Below are 10,923 nucleotides of genomic sequence, written 5' to 3'. Positions count from 1 at the left end.
TTTTCAAAAATTGAAAATCCAATGGTCACCAAACGAAACTTTAGGTTTCGGAAATTAAGCTTATAATCAATCACATTCCTACCTATAACTTTCTTGATTTTGTTGAAATAATATTTTGAAAAACTAAGCCAAATTTTTTTAACGAATTAAAAGGAAATCTTCCATAATTGACTATTAGGATAATACATAATTTATAAAAAAAAAGAACTAAATTTTAAAAATAGAAAATCAAAATTAATGTGAATGCAACACAAATCATTATCAAACAGAGTCTTAATTTCTCATATAGACGTGTGACATCTAACAACTTAGAAGGTGACAAGCTAGTAGGCCACATTGAAAAAAATTGTAGTGGTAGGGGAAAAAAATTAAAATCCTCTAAATTTGCTGATGGGTCCCTTTCAAATTAAAATTTATCCACTTCGTCCCTAATTCCATTGCGACTGACTTCGAGTGGGCCTGGTTTACATCTTAACCATAAAATCAATGGCGCCAATTTCCCTCTCCATCTCAATCATCCCTCCCCTGATTTTCAGTTTCAGCCATTAATTTCCATGGCCGCTTAGTTCTTCCAGATCCTTCTTCTCTTCTCCAATCGCCGCCCACGCCGGAGCTTCCTCCTCTTCCTCCCACGTGAAATGCGTGTTTCACGTGTGAATTAACTCCGACGCAACGCCGTCGTTCTCTTCTTATACTCTTTTTCTGTGAGACTTCTTCGATTGAGATGCAGAATAACTCTGTATTGGCTTTGGCTATGTCTTTTTCTCCTAATTCTATTGCTACGGCTACTGCTCTTCCATGCCCTAGCCGAAGTCCTAATTTCTTTCGTTTCTCGCACATTCTTCAATTTCGTTCTCACAGTTCGATTTCATGGCGTTCTTCTTCTCCGATCTCTGTCTCTTCTCCTGGATTTTCTCCGAGGTTTCGGAAATTTGCTGTAATGGCTGCTTCTGTGCCGGAGAGTGCCGGCGAGGCCGTGGAATCGGTTGATTTTGTTCATAATTATCTCCGGCTTGGTGCAATGTTTGGGATTTGGTACCTTTTGAATATCTACTACAATATTTTCAACAAACAGGTTCTTATTCTCTCCTTTTTCTTTTTCCTTTTTGCATCATTGTTCTTGTTCTGATTATTATTCCTACATTCCAATGAATGAAGAACTTTCTGAGTTTTTTTTCCTTTCATTTTGGTGAGTTAACTCGGATTGAGTTGTTGAAAGTTGTTTGGCTTCCTAGTTACCAGGACCAGGAGTGAGAAAATATAACTTTATTATTATTATTATTCTTTATTTGTTTTAAAATGATGGTGAAAATTCATTCAAAACCGTTACATGGTCGGCGGTTTCCGAGACTATTTTTGTTCATGAAAATCATCCGTCCCACTAAATTATTTAATTATAATTTCACACGTAATAATTTTTTTTAATTTTTTATAAATATTTTAATTTTTATCCGTGTAATACATAAAAATAGGGGCATGCAATTATTTTTTATATCAAGTAAACAAACAAATATAATAATCAATTTTTTTAAAAAAAATGTCATAGGACAAATTTTTATTGAGTAAAATTTGGATGGTACAATCAAAGAGTACAAATCAAATTGGACTAATATTATTTCATCTTAACTTTTTTACTGGTTATTTGAAAATCTTAGTTTTTTCTTTTTTGGTAAACGTCTTTTTAGAACATTTTGACACTATTTATTTGATCCAACAGGTTTTAAAATCTATTGTGGACTACGCACTGGTTTCATCCTTTGTTAACTTAGAACAATTTTATTTTTTTTATTCTAGTTCTATTTTTTAAAAATAAAGAGTACATGGTTGTTTTAAATTTGATCGTATTTGATAGTCATTTTGGTTTATCTTTATTTTTATTTTTTAAGTTGAACTTATAAATACTGATTCTATTCATAAACTTCTATATATTGCTATTTATTTTTCTATTAATATCTTAAAAAATCAAATCAAAATTTGAAGATTTAAAAAATACAGTGTTGTATATGATTTAAAGTGTTATTTTAGAAAAGGTAAAAGGAAAAAACATAAAATTTAAAAACTGAAAACCGACGTTGATTTTAATAATTTAAAGTTTTAATTATCATAGGTGGTCCACGTGCATTCAGCTTTTAAGATCAATTAATATGTGAACTTCCCCTGAAAAAACCTTTTTGTCAACCTATAATAATTTGGTTTGTTTTTTAAAATATATGAAAATGAATAAATTTATTTATAGATACAGTAAAATATTATTATCTATTATTGATAAATATTTTATAGTGTACAATATTATATTTAAAAATATTTTTACTAATTTTGCTATATTAAAAAAAAAAAAGATATAAATGGATTAGGGACAAATTGAAAAACTAGACAACGTTATTCAAAATAATAATAATAATAAAATAATTGGTGTTATTGCACTAACAAAATTTAAAAATTCATAAGTGAAAAATTGAATTTATGGTTGAATTAAGTTTAAAATTTTGCTTTGAACTAAAAAAATCAGAAATAAATAAAATAAAACGTTTGAAATTGTGCTTGATGACCAAACTCATGACAAGAAAGTTCATTATTTGTCTCATCTAATTAAGACAATCCTTTTCATTTACTGTCAAAATGTGTCTGTGTCAATTGCTTTGCTGTATCCAATAGGATATTTTTTATACACCTTATCTATTTATGAAAACAACATCCACAAGTTGAAAAAGTAAGTATATTATGCTTTTAAAAAGTATATATAATATATAAAATAAATAATTAAAGTAATGAATTTTTAACTAAGTTTAACAATATATCCCAAATTTTCTAATTATTGTTCATTGCTTCGCATTAAAATTTCACATGTTATTGCAGTGTAGCGCATTGATGACTTTGTAGAATTTTTTTAAAACTTAGATAAAGTGTTTCAAATGTTCTAATTTTGATTTATTTTGATTTACTCATTTTAGTTAGGTAAGAACGTAAATAAAAATTTCTCTTTAATTTTTACCAAGAGGAAATAAGTGCTTTTATTGAGATTTTTTTTTTCTTTTCTTTAATAATAAGTTATACTAGCTCAAATTCCATATCCAGTCAATTCTTTTAACAACTAATTATAATAGTGTCGAAGGTTGTCTAGTAAAAATAGTCAAGGTATAATAAACTTTTGGAACATTTTAGATAAAACTTAGATAAAGCATATTATAAAAAGTAAATAAAAAAGTTTGAAAGAAAATTACCTTTCTAGTCATGGGTCGTTTGCAAAATGTAGGTTAAAAATCACTTTTGGTTCTTAAACTTTCTTGATAGTGACAATTTAGGCCTTGAATCTTAGTTTGTAACATTTAGTCGTTGTACTTTCAATTCTGTACGTATTTGGTCCCTGAACTTTAGTATGTAACAATTTAGTCTTTGTACTTTCAAAATTGTAACAATTCGATCCCTCATGTAAAGTATTTAATCAAAATTCGATATCAATTTTTAATATTTTATGATGTAAACTATTATAAAAATATTGAGTCTCTAATCAATTTAAAGGTTTATTTATACATGAAATTTCATTAAATCTTATCATTAATTTCTACAATAAAGACTAATTGTTACAAATTTTTTGTTATAAAATTTAAAGTATAGGGATTAAATTATTACATAGTAAAATTCAGAAACTAAATTGTTATAAAATTAAAAGTTTGGGAACTAAATTATTATAAACCAAAGTACAGGGATCAAATTGTTAATTCTATGAAACTTTAGGCACTAAAAGTAATTTTTAATCTAAAATGTATCATTTTAGTCTTTCGGTTATTACTATTATTTTAAACATTGACATGATATTTTAAATTAAAAATAATAACTAAATATATATTTCTTCTTTCTCTCTTCCCTCTTCTTCTTTTAATTGTTATTTTTAATTTAAAATGTCACATCAATATTTAAAATAATAAGAGAAATTACTCAAAACCTTTTATACCTATTCTTTAAAATTCACGGTTCAAAAGAGTCCATTTTTTTAGAGATTGAACAAAGGTTTGTTGAAAATTCGAGGGCTAAAAATGTAATTTTTCTAAAAATTTGATGTGATAAGTTTCTCTTTTTTTTCTCTAATATTTTTAGAGGTAAGTCAAATTTTTAACAGGGTTGTTTTTAAATATAAAAAAAATGAATCAAAATGTTCACAAATATAACAAAATGTCACTATGTATAAGTGTCTATCATTAATAGATTATAATATTTTGTTATATTTGAAAATATTTTCAACAAGTTGACATTTAAAACAATTTCTCATTTTATTTAATAGCAAAAACTTAAACATTGTGGGCACTAATTAGGATGAAATTCAAATTATAATGTGTAGGTTCTAAAAGCCTTTCCATTTCCAACTACGGTCACAGCTTTCCAGTTCGGGTGTGGTACGATGATAGTAAACTTAATGTGGGCTCTTAATTTTCATCATAGGCCAAAGATCAATCGATCCCAGGTATTACCTTTACTTTAATCCCCTTACTAATAAGCTTTCTAATTATATAATTAAAATTGTAAGTAACCACTTAATTGACTCACCTTGACACAATAAACCTTAATTTTATATAACTTAGGTCACGTTTACTCCAGGAAAACCTAATAAATCAATGATAATATGAAAAGTAGACCCCATTTGATTTGATTAGTGTTGTTTACTTGTGTTTTATATTAGTGCTTACATTTGGAACCCACTCTTAGTTCTATAATAAAAAATGCAAACTAATTGGGAGAGTATTCAATCCAATTTCATTTGGAAATTACATGGGGTCCACTAGCTGATATCGTTACCATTATTCTTATTGTTAGAATTATGAATTTGTCACATTTATTATCATCGTTATCGTTTGATCCTAAACGGTAACGATAATAGAACGTGATAAAAAAAACAATTCAATAATGTTTGCGATTGTGGTCCATTATAATCGATCTATCAATATAATTCCATTACGATTATATCAATTTTTATTTCGGATTAGTAAACGTGGCCTTAATACATAGTAATTTATTTAACCCTAAAATTGCTAGTTATAAAAAATTGACCAATTACCTAAATTGAGCATAATTTAATACAGTCATTGACATATACTCTTATCCATGAAGTCAGATATTTAAATCTCGCATATTTCAATTGTCTTACTTAAATAATGGACAAACTCATCAAAACAATTATTTTTAAATTGACTTCCATCATTCTTTTAACATAGGGTGATTTTATAGACTTAAATGGAAAGAAATCAACAGTACACACATAAAGTACCAAAAGCAAAACTCTCAAAACATTAATATGGTTTGAGTATTTAATTAGTGATTTTTATGCAGGAATAAAGTGATGAATTTAGTTAGTAATTTGAATTGAAAATTTTATTATTCAGTTTGCTGCCATTCTTCCGCTGGCTGTAGCGCACACAATGGGAAACATATTAACCAATGTGAGTCTTGGGAGAGTTGCGGTTTCATTCACTCACACCATTAAAGCAATGGAGCCATTTTTCACTGTCCTTCTCTCTGCTTTGTTTTTGGCTGAGGTACCTCAACTTCATTATCCACTTTTGTTATTATTATTATTATTTTATTAATATTCAAGTGTGCATTATATATCATTCTAACTTTGGAAGAATCTACATGTGAATGATTGAAAATAGAACCATATGAAATATTGAGTTTGGCTTTATTGGTATCACTAATTCGTGCTCTGTTTAGAATTTAGATTGATGAACTGTGTGAGTGGATCTAAAATAACTTCATTTACCCTAAATAAACTATGAAAAAACAGATCGCGAAAATAGATTAATCCCCTTTTAGAAAATTCGTTGAAATAGTTTTTTTCGATCCATATCAGTCGAGATCGACCACCAAGATTTATATTAAAAAAAATTAATTTTTTCATCCTATAGAATGTTTTCGGCTTTCTCAATGAAATCTTGTGCTGGATTATATATATTTAGACTTTGTTCAGGATTAACACTGAGATTTTATATATTTTTCAAATCTTACGATATTTAATCGGAAAAGCTCAAAATATTTAATAGGATGAATATATTTGGGATGAATATATTTATATATATATATATATATATTTTAATTTTAAATCTAGGTGGTCAATTTCAGTAGAGATAAATCGAGAAAATTATTTCAACGATTTTTTTAGAAGAGTGTTAGCTAAGATTGAAACATTTGATCAAATTTCTGACCATTTTCCATGGGTGATTAACGAGTAAAAAAAAAAACTAATCAATTTTTGTGCTGGATTCCTACGCAGAGGCCCACATTTTGGGTTGTTTTTTCTCTGGTACCCGTTGTTGGAGGAGTGGCACTCGCTTCTTTTACCGAAGCCTCCTTTAATTGGTAAGATCAGACCTCCTATCACTTGTTTTGACTGCATATTTATAATCCAAACAATCAAGAATGTCTGATTAAAATAGATCTTTTGAGTTTAGTTCTATTCTATACACACCCCCAAATTAGTACTCGATTCGATAAGAAGATCAGTTTAGAATGAATTTTTAAGTGCTTAAAAACTATATTCTAAGCACTCGTGAAGTCACTCAAAACGGCCTGAAATCGAGTCACGGACACCACGGTAGGCACCCTTATGCAGAGAAGTAATAACTCAAAATAATGTGTAAAAAGCCTCTCATTTTGTGTTACAGGATTGGCTTCAGCAGTGCCATGGCTTCAAATCTCACCAATCAATCACGTAATATCTTCAGCAAAAAGTTCATGATACACAAAGAGGTATGAGCTGAACTTTCTATACTTCATAATTTTCAATAATAATACAGAAAGTTCTATTTTGATGATTGAACTCTGGTCATGTTTACACCAAGGAAAAAGTAATAAATGAATGGTAATTTGAAAAATGAGTCCCAATGAATTATCTTTGTTCTTGTTTAATTTGTATTCCATATTTATATTGACACGTGGGGCCTACTGCCTAATTTGTAATAAAAAAACATAAATTGATTGACAAGTAGAGGACGAGCAATCGGTTTGTGTTTTATCGTTACTGTTATCGTTAGTGTATTGTTACAGTATGAGAAGTTTGATTTTGTCACATTTACTATTATTGTTATCATTATTGTTTAGAGTCAAACGATAATAGTAACAATAAATGTGGCAGATTCATAATTCTAAGTAAACGTGATTAAAAGCAATCAATTACATTTACGATTTTGGCCCATTATAATTGATCTTTCAACAGAATTTCATTGATTACACTATTTTTCATTCTAGTGGGGTAAACGTGACCTTTGTTCTAAGAATTTCCCATTGAAAAGATAAAAAGGACCTTATGAACTACTCTTCTTGTCCGTTTCGAGATGGAACATCATGTTTATTTAATATTAGTATCCGAGCTTATAACAAATGGAGATTCAACCCAAGAATGATGAATCAAAATAGGTACTATCTTGAGAGGCATATTGAGAATTCCACATTGAAAAGATGAAGGAAAGACCGCACAATATCCATAAAATACATGAACTATTCTCTTTATTGCAAATTGGTTTTGAGATGGAATCCATATTTATCTTTCACGTTTTAGGAGGATTTTAATGTATTTTACCTATAAACAATATAATAGGAAGTTGAATGTAATATTTTATTTTATTTTAAAATTTCTTGGACTTTAATTATTGGGTGTGTTTGAGCAGGCATTGGACAATATCAATCTGTTCTCTGTAATTACTATCATTTCGTTTATCCTGCTGGTTCCCTCAGCTCTTCTCCTTGAAGGCACTAAATTTAGTCCTTCATACCTACAATTAGCTGTAAGTGAAATGCCATATATGTATATATTCATTAATAAGAGTTTCTTTGCTTCATTTACAACATTCTAGCCATTGATGGGCCTTTCTCTGATATTTTTTTTTTAATTATTATTTCAGGTAAATCAAGGGTTGAATATTAGGGAGCTGTGCATTAGGTTGCTTATATCTGGCATCTGTTTTCATAGTTATCAGCAGGTTACTCCAAGTTTTCATACACACACATTCCGAATTAATCTTAAATTAGTCCCTAAACTTTCTACATCTATCTAGTCTCCATACTTTAAAAAGTATTGAATAGATTCCCGAACTTTCAATGAGTTTTTTGTGCTATAATCCTTTCACAAGCACCATTATAATTAGTGACATGTCCCCACAAACGTGTAAAATCTAACCTTATGCTTACAGGAGCGCACATTTTATACAATATCGCATTAGGGATGGTTGTGTCTATTGTAGCCCTAATGCGATGGTCATGTCTATTGTGATCTTTATTTTTCTCACATGCTTTCCCCATGAATATTGCGGTGGAGTGAAGAAAAAGGAAGATCACGATAGATATGGCCATCGTATTAGAGCTACGATAGACATAGTCATCTCTCACGCAATACGTTATAAAACGTGGTAGTGCCTATGATGTGAGGGTAATGTTAGATTTCATTTATTTGTGAGGGGCACGTCATTAATCATGAACCACTGTACAAAAATCTCAACTTTCAATTGTGTTCAATTAAATCCATGAGACTTAAACATTTGAAAGGTCAAGAACAAAATATATAGGTCTGAAAATTAAGGGACCAAATAGACATAAAAATTGGGATTTATACATTAAGAGATCATTAATATTCAATATGCTTTAATTTTTTTTAAAAAAAATTTTTTGGTTGGGCAGGTTTCTTATTCAATACTACAGGAAATTTCACCAGTGACCCATGCAGTAGGAAATTCTTTGAAGCGAGTAGTGGTTATAGTCTCCTCTGTTCTTTTCTTCCAAACAGCAGTCTCACCTCTCAACGCCCTAGGTATTTTTTTTCCATACCCTTTTTTAAATTGCTTAATAGATTTAACTTATTTTTTAAGAACATTATTTTAACGGTAATTGTTTTAAATAGTAAAACTGTTAAAAAATATTTTTAAGTATAGCAGAATGGTCTACCGCATTCCAACCCTGATAAACATGACATTTTGCTATATTTGTAAAAATTTTGGTTCATTTTTCTATATTTCAAAATAGACCGAACTTTTTTTTTTTAAGGAAACATGTTGCAAAACAAACTTAATTTATATTAATGATTACAATCACACACTCAAACTTTTAATTAAAACAACCCTGTCTCCCAAAAACTTACAAAACTGTTGGTTCTCAAATTTGAGGAAGTGGTGTGTGGATTTATAAATTGAAAGTTCAAATATGAGATTTTTACAATCCCTATTGCTGTTGGTTCTTACAATTTTCTCCCTTATAATAGAAAATAGTATTGGAAGATTAATCAATTAAACATTTCTAAAAAGTAATTATATTACATTTAAATAAAATTATATTACATTAGTATTAATACGTTGAAACTATGGTTGCAGGAACTGGCATAGCTCTAATGGGAGTTTTCTTGTATTCAAGGGCAAAGCGTATGAAGTCAAATCTTAAGTCTCTCTAAATTATTTCTGTTTCGGTTTTCGTTTTTCATTTTCGTTTTCGTTTTTCTCTCTTCGTCCCAATCTCTATAAATGGTCTATGTGAAGAAGAGTGAGAACTAACCATATATAACATACAACAAGAGTTTACTTTATGACTAGAATTAGAGATTATGTTTTTATCAAAAGGAAAAAAGAAAAAAGAAACAAGAAAGTAGTGATTATGTATTTTTGTGTAATGTAGTGATTTTGATAGTTCAAATAAGAAATATAAGTCGTCGACATTGTCACAATTTATCGGTGGTAATTGACATGTATTTCTTCTTTTGAGATTGGAGATTTACATCCCTTTTATATATATATCCTATATTTGTTGTAATCAAATAATTATAAGTTAAATTTGAATATAAGTTAATTGTCTGATTGGTATATAATATTTGATGATATATGTCAAAGTGAACTTATCTTAAAGGTAATTGCCATAATCTTCTTTCGAGTTCAAAGGTTCGATCTTCTACCATACTTAAAAAAAAATCATTGATACGTTTTTTCAGATACATTAAATTCAATATATCTATATTTCATTGAATCACTTCTTCTCTAGTTTTTATTTTTAATTGGATCTCTTATTTTCAATTGGCATACAGTACAAATCTTTAAGATATATATATATACCATCATTTATGTTTTTTTTTAAGTAATTCCTTTCCCAACTATAATTCTTAAATCCGGATTAAATTTTTCAAAAAAAAATAATAATAAATAAAATCCTTATTCGTCATGTGTTACTTTGGGTCTATTTGAGGCCAATATTTTATATGGGGAGATGATATAGCTTCGTTTGGCCCACTGATATATCATCATTTTCACTTCTTCAACATGTGTACAGTAATTCTCATTTAACAACTCTCTCAGCTTCTCCACTCTCCACTTCTTATGTCTTCTTCCTTCTCATACCCAATCGTTACTTTTATCACTCTCTCCTCTCTTCTTATGGTCCACTTACATTTTTATTTCTTTATTTTTTTCTTGAGTTTATATCATCATTTTTTATTTGCTTAGTATATCAATTATTTATCTATATAATGCCCATTAAAAAATCACAATATTTTGGATTAAATCTTTGCACACAATTTCTCAAAAAAAATAAAATATATTCATATACAACATCAATATTCAAAATCTACTATTTAAAAGCACATAATAAAATCTCAATAGAAAACTCATTATATATATATATATATATATATATGAGAAAAGTCTCAACGAAATCCCTAAAATCAAATAGAAACAAAATATATTTTTTTAAATGTCTCAATAAAATATTTAACTGACCATTCATAATCCTTTAGTTCTCAATATTTTTTAAAAATTAAATTTATAAATACTACTTTCACTAGTTTATTTTTATTTTTTATTTGTCTTATTTTTTAAGACTCTTTTCAAAATTCAAGTCATGATTGAAATATATATATATAGTTAAAAAGTGAAAAAAGTTTTTTTTAAAAAAAGTTGGTAGCCC

At 28.3% G+C, this 10,923-nt stretch overlaps 1 protein-coding gene across 1 annotated transcript; it reads left to right on the top strand.

Annotated features, from left to right (window-relative positions):
• Positions 1 to 280: 280 nt before the first annotated feature.
• Positions 281 to 9,694, top strand: LOC120079312 (phosphoenolpyruvate/phosphate translocator 2, chloroplastic-like). The gene is made up of 9 exons (XM_039033464.2): positions 281 to 1,075; positions 4,337 to 4,459; positions 5,376 to 5,528; positions 6,263 to 6,348; positions 6,654 to 6,738; positions 7,656 to 7,772; positions 7,890 to 7,967; positions 8,662 to 8,791; positions 9,348 to 9,694. The coding sequence occupies exons 1-9, from the start codon at positions 725 to 727 to the stop codon at positions 9,422 to 9,424; spliced, it is 1,200 nt and encodes a 399-aa protein (XP_038889392.1). The 5' UTR covers positions 281 to 724; the 3' UTR covers positions 9,425 to 9,694.
• Positions 9,695 to 10,923: the final 1,229 nt, after the last annotated feature.

Source organism: Benincasa hispida, chromosome 6, assembly GCF_027475165.1.
Source record: "Benincasa hispida cultivar pf3 chromosome 6, pf3_genome.v1.1, whole genome shotgun sequence".
In the NCBI taxonomy this organism is placed as follows: Eukaryota; Viridiplantae; Streptophyta; class Magnoliopsida; order Cucurbitales; family Cucurbitaceae; genus Benincasa; species Benincasa hispida.
This window is presented reverse-complemented; position numbering and strand designations above follow the sequence as displayed.